The sequence below is a fragment of the Scyliorhinus torazame genome, chromosome 7 (genome assembly GCF_047496885.1).
Source record: "Scyliorhinus torazame isolate Kashiwa2021f chromosome 7, sScyTor2.1, whole genome shotgun sequence".
Classification (NCBI taxonomy): Eukaryota; Metazoa; Chordata; class Chondrichthyes; order Carcharhiniformes; family Scyliorhinidae; genus Scyliorhinus; species Scyliorhinus torazame.
In genome coordinates, this window is record NC_092713.1 from 118,160,075 (window position 1) to 118,181,927 (window position 21,853).

Genomic DNA, 21,853 nt, shown 5'->3' on the forward strand with positions numbered 1-21,853 from the left:
CATAGGAAAATATGAAGTTATGCACTTAAGAGCTGAATATTATTTAAATGAAAAAAGTCTAATAATAGGGAAGTCCTGCTAAAACTATACAAGGCACAAGTTAGACCACACCTGGAATACTGTGAACAGTTTTGGTTCCCTTACCTAAGAGAAGATATATTGGCATTGGAGGAAGACGGAGAAGGCTCACGAGGTTGACCCCGGGTATGGCGGGATTTTCTTAGGAGGGTAGGCTAAGTAGGTTGGGCCTGTACCTATTGGAGTAAAGAATAAGAGATGACCTTTTGAGACATATAGGATTCTCAGGGTAGATGCGAGGATGTTTCCTCTTGTGGGAGAGTCTAGGACCAGAAGGCACAATCTCAAGGGTAGGAGATCGACCATTTAAGATAGAGATGAGGAGGAATTACTTCTCTCAGAGGATGGCGAATCTGTGGAATTTTTGACCACAGTGGGTTGCAGAGGCTGGGTCATTAAAGGCTGAGACAGACAGCAGTAAGGGAATCAAGGGAATAAGGTAGGAAAAAAGAGTTGAGGATTATATCACATCAGCCATGATCTGATTGAATCGCAGAGCAGACTCAATGGGCCGAATGGCCTACTTCTGCTACTATGTCTTATGGTCAGTACACATGGAAAACAGTGTCAGGATTGGACAGAGTCAGCATGGATTTACGAAAGGGAAATAATGCCTGACAAATCTACTGGAATTCTTTGAGGATGTAACTAGTAAAGTTGATGACGGGGAGCCAGCAAATGTGGTTTATTTGGACTTTCAGAAGGCTTTCAACAAGGTACAACACAGGAGATTAGCATATAAAATTAAAGCGCATGGAATTGGTAGTATGGAGATTTTTAGAAAACTGGTTGACAGACAGGAAACAAAGAGCAGGAATAAAGTGGCAGGCAGTGACTAGTGGGATGCCGCAGGGATCAGTGCTCAGACCTTGCTATTCACAATGTATATTAATGATTTACATGAGGGAGCTAAATGTAATGTCAAAGAATTTGCAGATGACAGAAGGTTGGGTGGGAGGCTGAGCTATAAAGAGGACGCAGAGATGTTACAGTGTTGTTTGGACAAGTTGAATGAATGGGTGAACGCCAGGCAAATGCAATACAACGTAGATAAATGCAAGGTTATCCACTTTGGTAGCAAAAGCACAAAGGTAGTTTATCTGAATGGCTATAGATTGAGAGAGGGGAATGTGCAGAAACCCGGGTGTCCTAGTACACCAGTTGCTGAAAGTAAAAGCGGTGAAGGCGGCAAATGGTATGTTGGCATGCATAGTGAGAGGATTCAAGTATAGGAGGAGGGATGTCTTGCAGTTATACAGGGCCTTGGTGAGACCACACCTGGAATAGTGTACACAGTTTTGGTCTCCTTATCCGAGGAAGGATCCATAGAATCCCTACAGTGCACAAGGAGGCCACTCAGCCCATCAAATCTGCACTGACCCCCCCTGAAAGAGCATTCCATCTAGGCCCATTCCCATGCCCCAAGCCATAACCGTGCGCATTGATTACGGCCAATTCATCTAACCTGCACATCTTTGAACTGTGGGAGGAAACCGTAACACCAGGAGGAAACCCCACAGGCACAAGGAGAACATGCAAACTCCACACAATCATCCAAAATCAAACTTGGGTCCCTGGCGGTGAGGCAGCAGTGCTAACTGACAATATTCCGGCAATAGTACGGAAGACTTGTGCTCCAGAACTTGCTGCACTCCTAGCCAAGCTGTTCCAGTACAGTTACAACACCGGTATTTACCTGCCAATATGGAAAATTGCCCAGTTATGTCCTGTAGACAAGAAACAGAACAAATCCAATTACTTCCCTATCAGACTACTCTCCATTATCAGAAAAGTTATGGAAGGAGTCATCAACAGTACTATCAAGCAGCACTTACTCAGCAATAACCCGCTCACGAATGCTCAGTTTAGGTTCCGTCAGGGTCACTCGGCTCCTGACCTTAATACAGCCTTGGTTCAAACATGGACAAAAGAGCTGGATGCCAGAGGTGAGGTGAGAGTGACTGCCCTTGACATCAAGGCAGCATTTAACCGAGTATGGCATCAAGGAGCCGTAGCAAAACTGGAGCCAATGGGAATCGGGGGGAAATTCTCCGTTGGTTGCAGTTATATCTGGCACAAAGGAAGATGGTTCTGGTGGTTAGAGGTCAATCATCTCAGCTCAGGACATCACTGCAGTAGTTCCTCAGGGTAGTGTACTAGACCCAATAAACTTCAGCTGTTTCATCAATTACCTCCCTTCCATCAGAAGGTCAGACGTGGGGATATCCGTAGATGACTGCACAATGTAGGTAGAGAGTGAAGCTCATGGGGATAATTAAGTTGGATTAAATAGCTGGCACAGTGGTTAGCACTGCTGCTTCACAGCTACAGGGACCCGGGTTCAATTCCGATCTTGGGTGATTGTCTGTGTGGAGTTTGTATTTTCTCCCTATGTCTGTGTGGGTTTCCTCCAGGTACTCCGGTTTCCTCCCACTGTCCAAAGACGTGCAGGTAAGGTAGATTGGCCGGTTAGTTGGATTGGCCATGCTAAATTGTCGCTTAGTGTCCAAAAGGTTTGGTAGGGTTACTGGTTTAGGGCTTAAGTGAGGTGCTCTTTCCAAAGGCCGAATGGCCTCCTTCTGCACTGTAAATTCTATGATTCTACGTTCAGCACCATTCACGACTTCTCAGATAATGAAGCAGTTTGTGTTCAAATGCAGCAAGACGTGGACAATATCCAGGCTTGTTACATTTTCGCCACACAAGTTCCAGGCAATGACCATCTCCTACAAGAGAGGATCTAACCATCGCCCCTTGACATTCGATGGCATTGCCATCACATTCCCCCTCAATCAGCATCCTGGGGATTACCATTGATCAGAAACTAAACTGAACTGAACTAGCCATATTGATACTGTGGTTACCAGAGCAGGTCAAAGGCTAGGGAGCCTACAGCAAGTAACTGACCTACGGGCCACCCAAGCCTGTCCATCATCTACAAGGCACAAGTCTGGAGTGTGATGGAATACTCTCCACTTGCCTGGAAGAGTGCAGCTCCAACAACACCCAAGAAGCTCAACACCAGGGCGGCACGGTGGTTAACACTGCTGCCTCACGGTGCCAGCTACCCGAGTTCGATCCCAGCCCTGAGTCGCTGTCCGTGTGGATTTTGCACATTCTCCCAGTGTCTGCTTGGGTCTCACCCCCACAACCCAAAAAGATGTGTAGGGTAGGTGGAGTGGCCATGCTAATTTGCCCCTTAAATTTAAAAAAAATAATTGGGTACTCTAAATTTATGAAAAAAAGCACAACATCATCCAGTACAAATCAGCCCGCTCGATTGTTACCCCTTCCACAAACATTCAATCCCTACACCACCGATGAACAGTGGCAGCCGTATGGATCATCCAAAAGATGCACTGCAGGTACTGCTAAGGTTCCTTAGGCAGCACCTTCCAAACGGACCACCACCACCTAGAAGGACAAGAGCAGCAGATACCCACCACTTGGAGGTTCTCCTTCAAGTCACCCAGCACCCCGACTTGGAAATATATTGCCTTTTCAGTCGCTGGGGCAAAATACTGGAACTCCCGAACAGCACTGTGGGTGTACCTACTCCTTAGGGACTGCAGCGGGTCAAGAGGGCAACTCACCACCACTTTCTGAAGGGCAAATAGGGATTGTCAATAAATAATGGCATACGCCCACAACCCCGTGCGAAGAGTGTTCACCGCACAGATTCCTGGGATGGCAAGACTGATGTAGGAAGAGAGATTGAGTCAGTTAGGGTTATATTCGCTAGGGGGCGGCACTGGATCCCGGCTCCAGGTCATTGTCCGTGTGGAGTTTGTACATTCTCCCCATGTCTGCATGGGTCTCACCCCACAACCCAAAGACGTGCAGCATAGGTGGATTTGCCACGCTAAATTGCCCGTTATTTGGAAAAAAAATGAATTGGGTACTTCAAATTTTAGAAAAAGGGTTATATTCGCTGGAATTTAAAAGTATGAGGGGGGATCTTACAGAAACTGACAAAATTCGAACAGGGCTAGACAGGTTAGATGCAGGATTGAGGGCAAAAGATTATATGTTTTCAAGGAGTTGGAGCTAAAGAGAGAGGGAGAGAGATTGTTTTTAAAAGTTAACAAAGTGAGCATGAGTCCTATATAAAGTGAGTCTGGGGAATTAATGATGGAAAATAAAGAGAACAGGTATTTTGCATCAGTCACTATAGAGCTTACAATTCACATCACAGAAATTGCTATAAATCAGGAAATGGAAGGGAGCAAAGAACCCAAGAAAATTACAATCACCAGTGAAAAGCAAATTGCTGGGCTGACAAACCCCAGATCCAGATGAACTTCATCCTAGGGTCTTAAAATAAGTGGCTCATGAGATAATGGAGGGTTAGTTTTATTTTCCCAAAATCACCTAAATTTGGGGATGGTTCCATTAGATTGGAAAATAGTGAATGTAACTCCTTTATTCAAGAGGGAGGTCGAAATCAGGAAACTACAAGCCATTTAGCATAATATCTATGGAAAATGTTAAAATTATTATTAAAGACGTTACAGCAGGACATTTGGAAAAAATTATGGTAACCTGGCAGTCAACATGGTTTTGGGCAAGAAAAATCTTGTTTAATTAATATATTGGGAGTTATTTGACGTAACGTGCTGTGGATAATGGGAAACTGGTGGATGTACAGTACTTGGATAGAAATTCTACAGTGCAGATGGAGGTCATTCGGTCTATTGAGTCTGCATCGACCCTCTGAAAGAGCACCCTAACTAGGCCTACTCTCCCGTCCCAGACCCGCAACCCCATAACCCCCAACCTACACATTCCTGAACACTAAGGGGCAATTTTATCAATGCCAATCCACCTAACCTGCACATTTGGACTGTGGGAGGAAACCGGAGCACCAGGAGGAAACCCACACAGACACAGAGAAAGTGCAAACTCTCCACACAGACAGTCACCCAAGGCTGGAATTGAACCCAGTCCTTGGTGCTATGAGCAAGCAGTTTCACACACTGCCACTGTTTAGGGATAAAATAGTGTCATGGGCAGAAGATTTCCAACAGCATTTGATAAGGTACTAGATCAAAGATTATTATGGAAAATAAAAACCATGGTCAATCATACAATGCAGAAGGAGGCCATTTGGCAATCTAGTCTGCACCGACCCTCTGAAAGAGCACCCCACCCAGGCCGACCCCCAGCAACCCCATAACCAGACCTAACCATTATATACTAAGAGGTAATTTAGCATGGCCAATCCACCTATCCTGCACATCTTTGGCAGCAATCAAACCTGGGTCCTTGGTGCTGCTAGGCATCAGTGCTAACCACTGTGCCACCATGTAGGGGATAAAACATGGTCATGGACAGAAGACTGGCTAGCTAACAGGTAACAGTAGGCATTGATGGGTCTTTTTCTGTTTGGCAAGATATAATGAGTGGTTTGCCACAGGGATCAGTGCTGGGGCCTCAACCTTTTATTATTTATATAAATAACCTGACTGAAGCGACTGAAGGCATGGTTGTTAAATTTGCTGATGACACAAAGATAGTTAGAAAAGTTATGAGGAGAACATAAAGAAGCTAAAGGGGATTATAGATAGGTTAAGTGAGTAGGCAAAGATCTGGCAAATGGAGCATAATGTGGGAAAATGTGTAACTTCATTTTCGCAGGAAGAATAAGAAATAACATATAATCTAAATAGTGAGAGATTGCAGAGAACTTTGAAGCAGAGGGATTTGGGTGTCCAAGTGCATGAATCACAAATGGTTAGTATGCAGGTACAGCAAATAATTGGAAAAGCTAATAGAATTGTTATTGTAAGGGGAATTGAACACAAAAGTAGGGAGGTTCTGCTGCCGTTATACAGGGCATTAATGAGACCACATCTGGGGTAAGGAGTACGGTATTGGTGTTCTGATTTAAGGAAGGATGTAAATGCGCTGGAAGCAGCTCAGAAAAGGTGTACTAGACTAATACTTGGAATGGGAGAGTTGTCTTCTGAAGAAAAGTTCAACATGCCAAGCATGTATCTGCTGAAGTTTAAAAGGATAAGAGGGGACTTTATTGAAATATACCAAACCTTGAGGGGTCTTGACAGGGTCGACATGGAGAGAATGTTTCCTCTTTGTAGGAGAATCTGGAATTCGGGGTCACGGTTTAAAAATAAGGGGTCGCCCATTTAAGAAAGAGACGCAGGGAATTTCTTACTCTGAGGGTTGAGGCACTTTGGAATCCTCTTTCTCAAAAGGTGGTAGAAGCAGAGTCTTTGATATGTAGGAACAGACCATTTTCAGTAGTGGAGGAGCCAAGAACAAGGGGACATAGTTACAAGCTTAAATGCAATAAATTTATAAATACATTGGGCAAATTACTTTCAAGAGTTGTGGAATACAGCTCCAATGTCAATACATAGGAACTAGGATCATAAGTAGGCAATTCAGCTCTTCAAGCCTTCTCCGCCATTCAATCCGATCATGGTTGATCTCTTCCTGGTCTCAAATCTACCTCCCTATCTGTTCCCAATGTCCTGTTAACCCATTTGTTTTAAAAATCAGAAATATATCTATCTCCTTCTTGAAACCACTTAATGACTCAGATTCCACCGCACTATGGGGTAGCAAATTCCACAAATTCACCATGCTCTGCGAGAAGTAGTTGCTCCTCATCCCAGTTCTAAATCTGCCGCCTTTCAACCTAGATCTACAACCTCTCGTTCTAGACTGCCCTATAAGGGGGAACATTTTGTCTATGTTTACTTTATTAATCCCTTTTACTATTGTATAAACCTCGATCAGATCTCCTCTCACCCTTCTAAACTCCAACGAGTATAAGCCCAAACAGTTTAATCTCTCCTCATATGTCAACCCTTTCATTCCCTGATCAATCTGGTGAATCTCCTCTGAACTGCCTCCAATGCCACCACATTCTTCCTCAAATAAGGAGACCAGAACTGGACACAATACTCCAGATGTCTCACCAACACCCTATACAATTGCAACAACACTTCTCTATTTTTATACTCCAGTCCATTTGCAATAAATGTTAACATTCCATTTGCCTTTTTAATTATATACCGCACCGGCATACTGACCTGACTTTCTGCGATTCATCAACAAAGAAACCCAGGTCCCTCTGCCCAGAAGCATTTTGAATCTGCTTTCCATTTAGATAATAATTTGCCTTTCTATTTTTGGGGCCAAAATGGATAACCTCACACTTACCTACATTAAATTCCATCTGCCAATTTTTGGCCCAATCCCCTAGCCTCTCTATATCAGTCTTTAAAATCTTTTATCTTCTCTTCACTGCCTGCTTTCCCATCTATTTTAATACCGTCCACAAATTATGCTGTTACACTCTGTCCCGGCTTGCAGATCATTTATATAGATTTTGAACAGTTGGGGTCCAAGCACTGGCCCCTGCGGCACCCCACTAGTTACAGTTTGCCAGCCAGAGAAGGACTCATTCATCCCGATCCTCTGCTTTTTGTCAGTCAGCCAATCGAGTACTCTGCCCTCAATTCCCTGCGATCTCACCTTCTGGATCAGTCTTTTGTGCGGCACCTCGTCAAACACCTTCTGGAAGTCTAGACATACCACATCCACAGGTTTCCCCTTATCCACCTTGCTGGTTACATCCTCAAAGAACTCAAGCAAATTTGTCAAGCATGACTTACCCTTCATAAAACCATGCTGACACTGGTGGATCGAGCTTGGTCTTTCCAAATGTCCAGTCATCTCCTCCTTAAATGTCTGATTCTAGCAACTTCCCCACCACCGGTCTTTGGTTTCCTACTTTTTGACTCTCTCCCTTTTTGAATAGGGGCGTCACATTGGCAAGTTTCTAATCCACCGGGACCTTTCCAGAATCCAAGGATTTCTGAAATATCATAACCAATGCATCCACCACTGTCTCTGTTGCCACCTTTCTTAATACCCTAGGGTGCAGGCCATCAGGTCCCGAAGACTTTTCTGCCTTTAATCCCGTTAGTTTATTCAATACCGTCTCCCTAATGATGGTTATTGCACCAAGTTCATTTGCATTAACTGTAGATTTTGGCAAAATATTGGTTCAGTGCCTCCACTATCTCGGTGTTCCCCATTATTACCTCACCAGTATCGTTCTCTAAAAAGGTCAACATTTACTTTAGCTATTCTCTTCCTCTTTATATACTTATAGAAGCTATTGGTATCAGTATTTAGGTCTTCTGCTAGTTTCCTTTTGAAGTTCATTTTCACTCTTTTGATTTTATATTTAGCAGCCTTTTGATGAATCTTAAAGTTCTTCCAATCCTCCAGTTTACCACTGGCTTTTACAGTATGGTATGCACTAGTTTTTGCCTTCCTCGACTTCCTTGCTTAGCCACACACAAAACATTTTTCTCCCTTTTACAATTCCGCTTTCTTTCAGGAATATACGTTGAGAGGTATTTAATTTCTTCCTGAACATCCGCCATTATTCCTCAACTTTCCTACCCTCAATTATTTGTGCCCAGTCTACTTGGGCCAACTCTTTCCTCAGGCTTGTATAGTTACCTCTGACCAATGCTAAAACACTAGTATGGCACTCTGTCCCCTCTCACTTAATCTGAATTCTAGCATGTTGCGATCACTCCTTCCAAAAGGGTCCTGAACGAGAAGACTATTAATCAACCCATCTTTGTTACATAATACGAAATCTAAAATAGCCTACTTCCTGGTTGGTTGCATAACATACTGCTCGAAGAAACAATATGTCATACACTCTATGAAATCTACTCCCATGGATTTTTTCCCTCGTTTTTATTTGCACCCAGACCAATTCAACATTTTGCCTCTTAGTGCCAAGATAATTTCTTAATCCAGCCTTGATGTCATTTAAAAATAAATTTAGAGTACCCAATTCATTGTTTCCAATAAAGGGGCAATTTAACCTGCCAATCCACCTACCCTGCACATCTTTTGGGTTGTGGGGCGAAATCCACGCAAACACGGGGAGAATGTGTAAACTCCACACGGACAGTGACCCAGAGCCAGGATCGAACCTGGGATCTCGGTGCCGTGAGGCAGAAGTGCTAGCCACTGCACCACCATGCTGCCCTTGATGTCATATTTAACCAATAAAGCAACTCCACCTACTGTTCTATCTTGTCTATTCATTCAGAATAAGTACCCTTGGACATTTAACTCCCAGTCCGGTCCTTCTGCAACCATGTTTCAATGATTCCCACCAGATAATACCCACGTGTCTCTATTTGTGCAGTCAGCTCATTGACCTTATTCTGAATACTACATGCATTTAGGTACAAAGCTTTTAAATATGGCCTACTGATTGGTCTTTCCCTTGCAGGATGTTCTTGTGCACTGCGCTTTTTATAAATTCTGGCCTTCATTAATTTCTGATAATTTCCCACCCTCTCCATATTCAAGATTACTTTGACAAACAGATACAGGAGCAGGTCGGTAAATATGGTTGGATCTGTCTGCTCCCAGTGAGGTTAAGTTCCACCAGAGGCTAGCTAGGCTCAATGGTCTGCACTGTAATGTTCTACGTTCTGTATGTTTCTATTTTGTAATTTGTTTGTATTTTAATGCTTCGCAAACAAGGAAAGAAAAATCAGATGGCAGCTGTGGTTCATTTGGTAACACTCTTTCCTTAAGATTGTGAGTTCAAGCCCAACTCCAGGAACCTAATCAGATGTCTAGGATGACACTTCAGTGCAATGCTGATGACTAATAGAATGTTTTATTCTTTCTGATCAGATATTGAACCAGGCCTGATCGGTCAAGTGGGGGACATAAATGATCCCTGACACCAATTCACAGGAGCGAAGGAAAGTGCTCCTTGGTGTCCAGACCATACTTACACTTCAATCAATATCATAAATTTGTTACATCAATGCTATGTGCAACTTGGCTGCCATGTTACTGACATCACAACAGTGACCATCACCCTTCAAAAGGTATTTAACACCCTTCAAAAGGTCATAATGCTTTTTGGGACATCTAGACTTCATGTGGCCAGGCCAGCACGGATTCCTCAACCCAAACAGATTAGATGGCTGCTATATACAATTAAGTTGCCAGGGTTATCTCCAAATCAGTGACTATGTTCCACAAGTGACTAACTAGTTATGATGGATTGTGGAACATTGAAATGACATTTATTTTCACAGTAACTTCATTGCAGTGTTAATGTAAGCCTACTTGTGATACCAATAAGATTATTAAAGAAAGCACTAAATTAAATCTATTTCTTACACATCTAATAATTATCTCACATATATGCCAGAACCAAGTGAAACACTATATTGTCATTATTGGTCCAGCAACAGATCCCACCGGTGTGTGGACGGGATTGTTTCGTTCCTGGCAATGGGGAAGTACAGTCGGCCCGTAGCTTTTCCCCCCACTTCCTCCAAAGAAACGCGACGTGGCAATGCAGCGGGGCTGGGCCCACTCTGCCCACGGCTCTCACCTGTTGCTCCAGATCCCGTACAGCAGCTCGACGAAAGCAAAGGAGAGGTTCAGCATCAGAAAGAAGAAGAGGTTCCGGGATGTGGAGTCCGACAGGATGGATCTAGGAGAAGCGAAGGGAAATGGAGTCAGTGGGACAGACACAGGCAGCCTGGCACCCAGACCCCAGGCGCACGGCCCGCCAGTGAAGCCGGCCGCGCTCACCGTGTCCAACGGTCCTCCCCGCGCCTCCTTCCCCAGTCCGCTCCAGGTGCCTACCTGAACCAGCCCGAGACCTTCCGCAGCAAATTGAGTCTGGGTGGCTTATACTCATCGTCCTTTATAGAAAGGGGTAACATGGTGAAGTCAAGGCCGCGGCTGCCGCTCCACGGCAACTGCACTGACTCTCGCAGATTGCTGCAACTTCCGGTCAGTGCCGTACAGCGAGCAGAACGCAAGCGCAGTGCCGTACGGCAGTACTCGGCGGAGCAGTACAATGCCGTACAACAGACAATGCTACCATTGTCTTTCCATTCAACTTTCAAGCCTGCTGCTCATTCTGAATGCAACTGCAATAGGAATGCAGAGGAGCATGACCTTGACATAACTTAAACTGCAGCTCCATACAGTATTTTATCACGAAATAAAACACAAATCCAATTTTTATAATTGCGGGTTTAAAAATATTTGAATGGGAAAAGACCAACATTTATTTCCTGAGGGTAGAACTGAAACGCACCTCTCGAAGATGCAGAATTATGACATTTTTAAAATTCATTTTCTGCCATTTTGAAATGTACAACAATGGAGCAGTCAAAGCCAATAATAATTTATTTTGGAAATGTTTTATGTACACTGCTTAAATATTAAAATCAAAGTACTTACTGGAAGATACTGTATGCTTTTCAATTTTGCACTATCAAGAATTAACATGCCAAACCTACCTCTGCAATAGAAAATGGTTCTGTTTCCTGCAGAATTGATAGGGGGAACTGTGTCAAAAGAAATCAAGTGTTATGAATAGAAGTTCCATCACACTTCTAGCAAAGTAGAGTTCATCCACAAGATAAGACTCCAACATTTACAATGATCTGTTCTGGTTGTATTTTTTTATTTATGTTAATATCAATTTAGAGTATCCAATTATTTTATTCCTTTTAAGGGCAATTTAGCATGGCCGATCCACCTACCCTGCACATTTTTTGGGTTGTGGGGGTGAGACCCACGCAGGCGCGGGAAGAACGTGCAAACTCCACACGGACAGTGACACAGGGCCGGGATCGAACCTGGGACCTCGGCGGTATGAGGCATCAGTGCTAACCACTGAGTCACTGTGCTGCCCTATGGTTGTTTTTTTAAATAACAGATTCAAGGTTTTCAAGTTAGGAACTGGAAATGGTTAAAAATATCAACTTTCCAATTTGATTGATTCATGCCACATGACTAGAAATGCTAGTATTTATTGCCCATTCCTAATTGCCCTTGAAGGGAATTTAAGGTCATCCGCTTTTCACCGAAAAAGATGGTTTCAAATTTAAACTGCAAAGAAGCAGTGATTTGTAGTCCGAAGAACTTAAATCACTAAAAGCTACTGGGCAGGTACAAAAATAGTTTAAAAGGCTATAGGAGGGCAGCATGGTGGTGCAGTGGTTAGCACTGATGCCTCACGGCGCCAGATCCCAGGTTCAATCCCAGCTCTGGGTCACTGTCCTTGTGGAGCTTGCACATTCTCCCCGTGTTTGTGTGGGTTTCACCCCCATAACCCAAAGATTGTGCAGAGTAGGTGGATTGGCCACGCCTAATTGCCCCTTAATTGGAGAAAATGAATTGGGCACTCTGAATTTATTTAAATAAAAAAATAAATGGCTATAGGAATTTGGGGTTTATTTCAAGATGATTGGAAAGTAAAGAGTTAAATGTTACGCTATAGTTATATAAGGCTCAAGTTGGACCCATTTAGTGTAGTGCATTCAGTGCTGGCATCACACCATGGGAAGGGATTGGTTATGATCTCAGTCGAGACCCATATTTTGTTTTAATGTAGATTAAATTCAAAATTCCAGTTATTTACTAAAAGAATAAAGCCTCAGAATTCCATGAGTTAAAACAGGAGAATTTTACTGTACAAGAGTCAACAAAGCAACCACTTAATACCATCTGTCCTATACGCCAACATCCACAATAACCATGAATTAAACATGAATTAACAGCAAAATTGTCAAATATAAACTATAAATTACATGTAAAATGACAGATACAATTGAGATAAATCTTACGGATTGCAATCTCACTGCATTACAAAGATCATCCTCTCTAAAGGGCATTAATGAATTAGGTGAGGTATTACAGCAATCAAACAGCTTCATGGTCACTTTTACAGATACCTGCTATTGATTCAAGTCTAATTCCCAAACTACCAAGGTGGAATTTGAACTCCTGCTTTCTGGATTATTAGTCTGGATTTCTGGATTACTAGTCCAGTTGTAAATTTCTGAGTTTTACTCATAGGTAGCACACATGTTTTTTGTACTCGAGAAAGCAGTCATTTACAACACAGAAAGAAAAAAAAGACAAGCCAATAAACAAAAGGATTAAACCTAAATATTTTCATGATCAGAGCCAAAGGAACCAGAAAGCAAAATTGTCTGAGCCAGTATCATATCTAATTGAATAATCTTTATTATTGTCACAAGTAGGCTTACATTAACACTGCATTGAAGTTTAATAGATTTCCTAACATTGAATGCATCCATTTTACATTTTCGAAGAAGCAACTTTGTGAAAATCACAGTAGTTAATTGGATAATTGCAGGTTTAACTGAGGAGGAGTTATTATTGTCGCTGAGGAACACTTGTCGATGAAGAGGGAAGGGGTGCAAAAGTTGTTTCTTGGAGAGCATTAATGATGCAGGAGTGGAAGAGAAGCCATTGCTGGAGATGCATCAGCTATTAATGGCAAGGTAGAAAAGAAACCAAGCAAGAACAGTCCAAGATAGTTGGACAATAAATTAAATGTCGGATAAGGAGGGATGAAGCACCACAGGTGCAATCACAGAATATTGTTAACAATTTTGGTTTGGTTAATTTTGCTTGGGGCAATGTTATTAGGATAAATACCTCTTTAAATTTCCCCTGACAAAACCTGGAACCCCAATGAAGAGTTAAATGGGTAGCTAAATGGTGGGTTTAGGTATTTCCAGTATAACTTTCCATTCATTGTTTAAGATTAGTCACCTGTCTTTTCTAGAATAACCAAGAAGGATGCATTGGGTTGCTCCAGTGTCACTCACCAAAGATTAGACAACAGTGGCCACTTCTTTGAGGGGATTATAAAACTATAACAAAGAATGAAACATATATACTTAAATAATATATTATGTGTCCACGATGCACTGCAGAGAATTTTGTTGTCTGTGGACTGAATCGAAGTGTGAAATTGTGATTTATGTATTTTTACTATTTTCTAGGAAGTACGATGAACTGCATGGAGACTTAAAGAGAACAGAGGCAGTCTGGTTGAATGGGTGGATGAATAGCAGATGAAATTCAATGCATAGAAGTGTGAAGGATCGAAAGGGGATATTGATTTCAGGTGAACGGCAAAAGAAGTAACAGAGAAATGAGAAACCCCCTTTTTACATAGCGAATGTGCTGCCTGAAAGTATGATGAAAACAGATTCAATCATGCCTTTGAAAAGGGAATTTGAAAGGTGAGTTGCTCTTGAAGAGGGCCACAACTGGCCGAATGGCCTCCTTCTGTGGTCTAACTACTCCATGAAGTTTAACAAAGAAGTTGAAATTATAGAATCATAGAAATTACAGTGCAGAAGGAGGCATTCGGCCCATCGAGTCTGCACCGGCTCTTGGAAAGAGCACCCTACCAAGGTCCACACCTCCATCCTATCCCCATAACACAGTAGCCCCACCCAACACTAAGGGTAATTTTGGACACTAAGGGCAATTTATCATGGCCAATCCACCTACCCTGCACATCTTTGGACTGTGGGAAGAAACCGGAGTACCCGGAGGAAACCCACGCACACACGGGGAGAATGTGCAGACTCCGCACAGACAGTGACCCAAGCCGGGAATCGAACCTGGGACCCTGGAGCTGTGAAGCAATTGTGCTATCCACAATGCTACGTGCTGCCCCCATGCTGGAATTGAGGTGGAATGGGCAGCACAGTGGCGCAGTGGTTAGCATTACTACCTCACAGCTCCCAGGTTCGATGCCGGCTCCGGGTCACTGTCTGTGTGGAGTTTGTACATTCTCCCTGTGTTTGCCTGGGTTTCGGCCCCACAGCCCAAAGATGTGCATGGTAGGTGGATTGGCCTTGTTAGATTGCGCCTAAATTGGTAAAAATGAATTGGGAATTGAGATGGAATATGCATGCGCCCTACCGGCTCAGGTGAGATACCTGGGGGCTGACTGTCGCGTGTGCGGGCTGTCAGTCCAAGTGAGTCTTCCGCCGGCTGGCTGACGCGCGTGCGCGCTGTCGGTCCAGGTGAGAGACCTGCGCCGGCTGGCTGCGGCGCATGCGCGCTATCGGACCAGGTGAGACACCCCCCCCCCCCCCGTGCCAGCTGTCGCGCGTGCGCGCTGCCGGCTCAGGTGGCAGTCGCCTCACTGGCAGTGAGTGTAGGCCGGGGTCGCTGCTGCAATGAGGTGAGAACCGCGGCTGCCAGATTTGTGCGGTGGAAGCACAGACATGGCTTTCCGTTGTAACATCGCTCCCTCCAGTTCGAGATTTCGGCCTGTCACGGATGAAGCTCTCGCCGTTACTCAAGATCAGAGGAGTGGGTTTAAGGGCCGCGGGGCTGAGGCCTGCTATGGAGGCTGCAGAGAGACGGGAAATTTCGGCTATGTTGAGAGGGTTGTTCTGGTCTCTAACTAATTGCTGCGCGTCCTTGTCGATAAATAAGCCCCACGATTTTTATTCTATTTTTGCTTTTCCTGTACATAACCTGAGTTTATTTTTCCATTTTCACGTCTTGGGTGGTTTTGGTTGCTTGTATCCCAGTGCAACAAGCCATGTTTCTTTGAAAGCTTATTTACAAACAAATATGCCGTAGAAATTCAGGTAGAGGAACTATGGCGGCTTGATAAGTCAATCATTGCTTTATGTACTCGGCCATAAACTGTTACTGGCTTCTATGCTTTACTTAGCCTCTCCCCTCCACCAATGTCATCCAATAAAAATACCTCTATGTCCAAGCGTGGCTACAGTTTACATTGTTTCAGCCATCTGCACTAGCTTTAGTAGAAAATGCCTTGCATTCATTCATGCAAGACAAGTAAATGCACTTCAAAAAATGTCTGTATGTGGTTGAAACTCTCATTGTACCCAAGCTATGGCTGGTCAGTGATTTCAACTAGACAGCACAGCTACTCCTGCTGCAACACGTGTGGATGTTGGGTGAGAACATGTTGATGGTGATCTTTCACAAACTGAAAATGCTGGATGCACTCAACAGTTCAGGCAGTATCTATGTAGACAGAAGAGGTGTTAATGTTTCAGTTCCATAACAGTCCATCAGAGTTATCTTTATAAACAGCCTGCCAAACAATGCTGTATCTATTCTTCTCTGTCTAATTGTAATCTGAGAATTGGCTGCAATTACTTCTCATCCCATCTGTGCACTGTTACCTCAGCTGCGCCCCCCCCCCCCCCCCACAAATCGATCTATCCGTTGCCCCCTACTATTTCTCAAATACATGCTGCTCATTTGGAAAATCATCTGAAAACAATGTCACTTTCCACAAATAGTGAGATCACCCAACTACCTCACCACACCTCTCACCTCCTCCACTGTCTTTAAAATTATCAGACTGCCTTTCTGACATCCTGTACTGGATGTGCAGAAATTTCCTTTAAATATTGCAAAGACTAAAGTCATTGTCTTCAGTCTCCACTACAAACTCCCTCATCACTAATCCCATCTCATTCCCTGGCAACTGTCTGAAGCTAAACCAGACTGTTCACAATCTTGTTGTCATACTTGACCCCGAGTTGAGCTATGAACATTTAAAATAAATATTTAATGGACCTTTTATTGCTCATCCCCACTTGCCATTGAGACGTTTGTGGTGAACTGCCTTCTAGAAGCTTCCACTCACCTTCCTGGCTCAGCCGCATGACTTCCTCGATTTTCCTACACAGTGACTGGGTGTCTGTCTCGGCCTGTGCCAAGTTGGTACATAAACATCCCAGGTCTGTTTGGCATTCACCAATGGAAGTGCTTCCTAAGGTTAAAGGGCATTTTGAGCTCTCCATATACCCCTTTGCTGTTTGTCAGCATCGATCCAGTGAGTTCAGGACTGTCCTACCAGAGAGCTCTCTCCACAATCACCATTGCTGCCCTGGAAGAGGGGGGACCTTGCAATCCAAAGTTTGGGACCCGCTGTTGTAACATATTCCTATGTTTTAATTTTTGATGATGGGGCTGAAGAGGATTAAGATATTTTAAAAAGTAAACTTTTATTATCCATAATGATTTTGTCTATTGAATTACTTATGTTCTCTTTGTCTTTCAGCAAAATGGTAAGAGGTCTAGGAATTTTATCTTGGATGCAGCAGATGGGTGGTTAGGAGCCTGCACAGTTTACCATTCAATTATTTTCAATATTGTACTTGATATCCACAGATTTACAAGGCGACTGTTTGGTGGCAGAACACTTCCCTCTTATTTAGTGATGGCTGTCCTAATTGTCTTTATTGTTGGAGCTGCTCTGACCATGTTATTGCCCAAAGTTGTGGAAAGTGGAGCTGTTGTTGACCGTAGGGAGCAGGTTGACCAGAGAACTGATGCTCAAAATTCCTTCACCATTATCATGCAGTCCTACAACAGGACAGACCTGCTTCTTAAACTGCTGAATCATTATCAGGCCATTCCAAATCTACACAAAATCATTGTGGTATGGAATAGCGTTGGAATAAAAGTCCCCAAAGACTTGTGGGATTCACTGGGGCCACATCCCATCCCTGTAGTTTTTAAGGAACAGACTGTGAATAGAATGCGGAACCGACTGGAGCCGATTCTGGAACTGGAAACCAAAGGTAAGGTTTTGTGAAATGTTAAAACGTTATTATGTTATTGTTGGGCTGAATTAGCTACATCTGGTTTTTACCTGTTCTTTCCCCAGTGCTCTTAAAAACTAAATTAGAGTGTATTTTTGTAACTTGTGTTTAATGAAAACTTTGCATTGGACTCCCTCTCTAAAGGTGTCTTTCTAATCTTTCCTCAGTTACAGTCCACATCTGTTTTTCATCGTATTTTAATTTAATTTCTGAGAAATAGTTGGTGATGTAGAGATGTTTATTTTTGCAGAAGTGGGTTCAATGTCACCAAACTTGTGTTTTCAACATTATGATTATAATTAACAAAAGTTAATTTAAACAAATTGTTTCACTACGGTGAAAGATCCAAGAACAAGAACATACATTTAAGGTTTAGATAGTTTGGAGTAAGCAGGGCAAAAACCTTTCACATAAAAAGGTTAGACAGATGCAATAAATGCTGATCTTGCCAGTGATGCCACACCTTGTGAACGAATAACTAAACAAAAACTGCTGTCACAGGAGGCCATTAAATGGGGAGTATAAATGTGTTCAAAAAGTAAATGCATTTCTAGAGCAAAGATTGGATTGGATTGGAATTGTTTATTGTCACGTGTACCAAGATACAGTGAAAAGTATTTTTCTGCGAGCAGCTCAACAGATCATTAAGTACATGGGAAGAAAAGGGAATAAAAGAAAATACATAATAGGGCAACACAAGGCATACAATGCAACTACATAAGCACCGGCATCAGATGAAGCATACAGGGTGTAGTGTTAATGAGGTCAGTCCATAAGAGGGTCATTTAGGAGTCTGGTAACAGTGGGGAAGAAGCCGTTTTTGAGTCTGTTCGTGCGTGTTCTCAGACTTCTGTATCTCCTGCCCGATGGAAGAAGTTGGAAGAGTGAATAAGCCGGGTGGGAGGGATTTTTGATTATGCTGCCCGCTTTCCCCAGGAAGCGTGAGGTGCAGATGGGGTCAATGGATGGGAGGCAGGTTTGTGTGATGGACTGGGCGGTGTTCACGACTCTCTGAAGTTTCTTATGGTCCTGGGCCAAGCAGTTGCCATACCAGGCTTTGACGCAGCCAGATAGGATGTTTTCTATGGTGCATCTGTAAAAGTTGCTAAGGGTAATGTGGACATGCCGAATTTCCTTAGTTTCCTGAGGAAGTATAAGCGCTGTTGTGCTTTCTTGGTGGTAGCGTCGACGTGGGTGGACCAGGACAGATTTTTGGAGATGTGCACCCCTAGGAATTTGAAACTGCTAACCATCTCCACCTCGGCCCGGTTGATGCTGACAGGGGTGTGTACAGTACTTTGCTTCCTGAAGTCAATGACCAGCTCTTTAGTTTTGCTGGCATTGAGGGAGAGATTGCTGATGTTACACCACTCCACTAGGTTCTCTATCTCCCTCTTGTATTCTGATTCGTCGTTATTCGAGATTGATTGATTGATGAGTAAATCAAGCTGAGACCAGTGAAAACTAGACCAACTTTTTGGAAAATGGTCTTCTGTACTTCTGTATTTCAAATACTTGCATTTTCTCCTTGATCCTTTTGGAATATTTTTGTGAACTATTGTCTAAATCTATTGTAGAATTATTTGTTTGATTATAAAGCAACATTTTCATGTAATTTCCCTTTTTTCCAGCTGTCTTGATGCTTGATGATGATATTTTAATTAGCGCCTATGATCTTGATTTTGCCTACTCAGTGTGGCAGGTATGTGACCAAATGTTTTCTGGACTGGGTGGGTGGCTGTTTCAGGCAGCAGAATGCACCAAGGAATAAAATAAATTTTGTGAGGAACCATAAATCAATTTTATCCAGTGATGGTCTGGATAATATTAAAAAAGAGTGAGGCGTCAGTTTTAGACATCTCTGCTGATTAATGCCTGCTCAGTGCAATAGGTTTGCTTTTAAATATTTTCCTGACTTGTTTGATAGTTGCTTATTTGAAGGTAACTTTTTCCAAGTTCTTTCACCTTGATTTAACAACAAATCTTGCTTAGTGTTGTTAAGAACCTCACTGATGTTAAATGCAAGGGTATCTCAAAAGCCTGAAGGGTAATTTGGAACACCGGTTCTTAGTGGTGAATATTTCTAATTTGATATACTGCAAGAAAAGATATGTAAGCCAAGGAGGAATAGTCCAGTTGTTTTGTGATCAAAAGAATATTTATTAACTTTTAAACACACAATCAGGACTATAATACACTACAACAGTACACTTAACTATGCTGATGACTGTACACACACAGTATTACAAGAAGTTACCTGTTTGTTCCCAAGTACCTACGTTTCCTGAACTCTGAGATGCCCGTTGTTCCCAAATAACATTGAATGTTGGGAACTTGCGGTGGCGGCCATGGAACGCATGGTTGCACACGGCATCTCCGGCTCAAAGGCGTTGGTTTGGGCACTTTATACCAGTTAGTGGAGTAGCTCTGGAAGGAAATTGGTGCTGAAGGTGCAGAGGGAGAGGTTCTCCCCAGGAATGGGATGTGTACTGACTACCAGACCCAGCAAACAACAGTCAAAGACCTGGCTAAGGAACTTGAGAGGACCTGTGGTGCAGCAGCAATTGTCAATATGGCAGAGGGGGCCAGTGAGGAAAGTCCCAGATGGAACAGTTTGATGGCCTTCATCAAAGATGAATTTTGACAGTGCTTGCTTCGGCAGCACATATACTAAAATTGGAACAATACAGAGAAGAAGATAAATTTCGACAGCAAAGGAAGGAGATGTTTGGGGATTGGTCAAAGGCTATCGAGGGAGCATTAGCACCTCTGTGAGGATCGATGGACCGTGTAGAGAAGTGCCTTGAAGCACAAGGAATGAAAGTACGAGAGGTGGAGACAGTGGTGGCTGACCAGTGACCGGACCGTGTCCTTGGAGGTGGGGGTCCTGGGGGACTTACGTAAGTTGCTGAGGGTGACGGTGGATGAGCAAGAAAACAGATCCAGGTAGCAGAACTTAAAGATTATGGGGTTGCTAGAAGGTGTGGAAGGAACAAGTGCCACAAAATACATGTCAAGGATGTGTTCCGGGCTGGTGGAGCAGGGAGTGCTGGATAAGCACCCAGCGGTGGACATGGCCCACAGGTCTTTAAGGCAGAGGCCGAGAGCGGGAGTGATTGTGTGGATGTACAAATTCATGGAGAAGGAAAAGATCCTACGATGGGCCAGGGAGAAGCAAGACTGTGAATGGGAGGGGAACAGTGTCCGAATATATCAGGATATTGGTGCGGAGCTGGCAAAGAGGCTTGCAGGATTCAACAGGACCACGGCGGTGTTGTACCGAAGGCATATCTGGTGTGTGGTGTTGTACCCGGCGAAACTGTGGGTCACTTTTGAAGGCTGGAAGTACTATTTCAAAACACCAGAAGAGGCTAATGACTTTACAAGGGATCATAAACTGGGGAAGAACTGAGAGTTGGTGTGAGATGGAGGAGCTGCATCTGTAAAGGTTGGAGGTTATGATTGTTGTGTGTTGCCAGAGGGTGGGAGGTTTTCTTTTCTTTAGTTTGTTTATATTATTGTACTTCGGGGAGTTAAGTTTGTACTGGGGTTGCCCCCTCCCCCCACCGTCTGTGATCTTTTTCTTTTTGAGGGGTTGTTACGTTCTGGTGCTTGGCCGGTTGGAATAAGTGCTTTGGAGAACGTCTAGTCCGTGACTACTTAAATGTTTTTTGGTTGGGGAACTGTGTATGTAAGCCACGTTGGCTGGGTTTGGTTGTTGGTTGGGTGGGTGTTATTTGTTCTGTTGTTCTTTTACCTCTTGAAAATTCTATATGCCATAATAAAAAAATGTTTTAAAAATGTTTTATTGCTAAACAATAACGTGGGCTAGATAACCATAAGAAAATTATCAAAATCTACTAACTGTTATAAACTATCTAAGAGCTACTACAAATGTGAATATCCAATATGACAACTATCTCCAGACTCCCCGAGGTGAAGTGGCTGTTTTCTACTGCCACCTGCTGGTTGGAGGTCGTATCTGTCACTGTTTACATGATTACTTAAGCATATCATCACAGGGTGGTCTCTGACTTTGATTGTTTTTTATCTATGGGTGGTGGGGGGCCTTCAAGCGGAAGCTGACACACTGGTAATGCTGGTGAACGGAGGTGAGGTGGTGGAGGAGACTGGGCGAGGTGGTCAGGTGGTGGGGGTGGGGGTGGGGGAATTGCGACGTGGCAGAGTTGGAGACTGTGCGTGGTCACAGACAAAGTGGGGGGCACCTTGGATGGGCCTGATTTAGAATGGCATTCCAGGAGGCAGAGCCAGAGGGAGATGATGGTGGATGGTAG

At 43.4% G+C, this 21,853-nt stretch overlaps 2 protein-coding genes across 5 annotated transcripts in view; one reads left to right on the plus strand and one right to left on the minus strand.

Annotated features, from left to right (window-relative positions):
• Window positions 1-10,912, minus strand: part of slc30a7 (solute carrier family 30 member 7) — a 100,744-nt gene extending 89,832 nt beyond the window's left edge. The window contains exons 1-2 of one of the 3 annotated variants that reach the window (XM_072511366.1): window positions 10,759-10,912; window positions 10,502-10,603 (exon numbers count right to left, since the gene is read on the minus strand). In XM_072511366.1, coding sequence (XP_072367467.1) covers window positions 10,502-10,603; window positions 10,759-10,838 — 182 coding nt within the window. In that variant the 5' untranslated portion in view covers window positions 10,839-10,912. Of the gene's footprint in view, window positions 1-144; window positions 255-10,501; window positions 10,604-10,758 lie in introns of those variants that run through there. The other 2 variants (XM_072511368.1, XM_072511369.1) reach the window with 2 other exon arrangements.
• A 4,144-nt stretch (window positions 10,913-15,056) lies between these two features.
• extl2 (exostosin-like glycosyltransferase 2) overlaps window positions 15,057-21,853 on the plus strand; it is a 35,159-nt gene continuing 28,362 nt past the window's right edge. Inside the window, exons 1-3 of one of the 2 annotated variants that reach the window (XM_072511371.1) lie at window positions 15,057-15,145; window positions 17,125-17,537; window positions 19,190-19,260. In XM_072511371.1, coding sequence (XP_072367472.1) covers window positions 15,141-15,145; window positions 17,125-17,537; window positions 19,190-19,260 — 489 coding nt within the window. In that variant the 5' untranslated portion in view covers window positions 15,057-15,140. Of the gene's footprint in view, window positions 15,146-15,294; window positions 15,354-17,124; window positions 17,538-19,189; window positions 19,261-21,853 lie in introns of those variants that run through there. The other variant, XM_072511370.1, reaches the window with a different exon arrangement.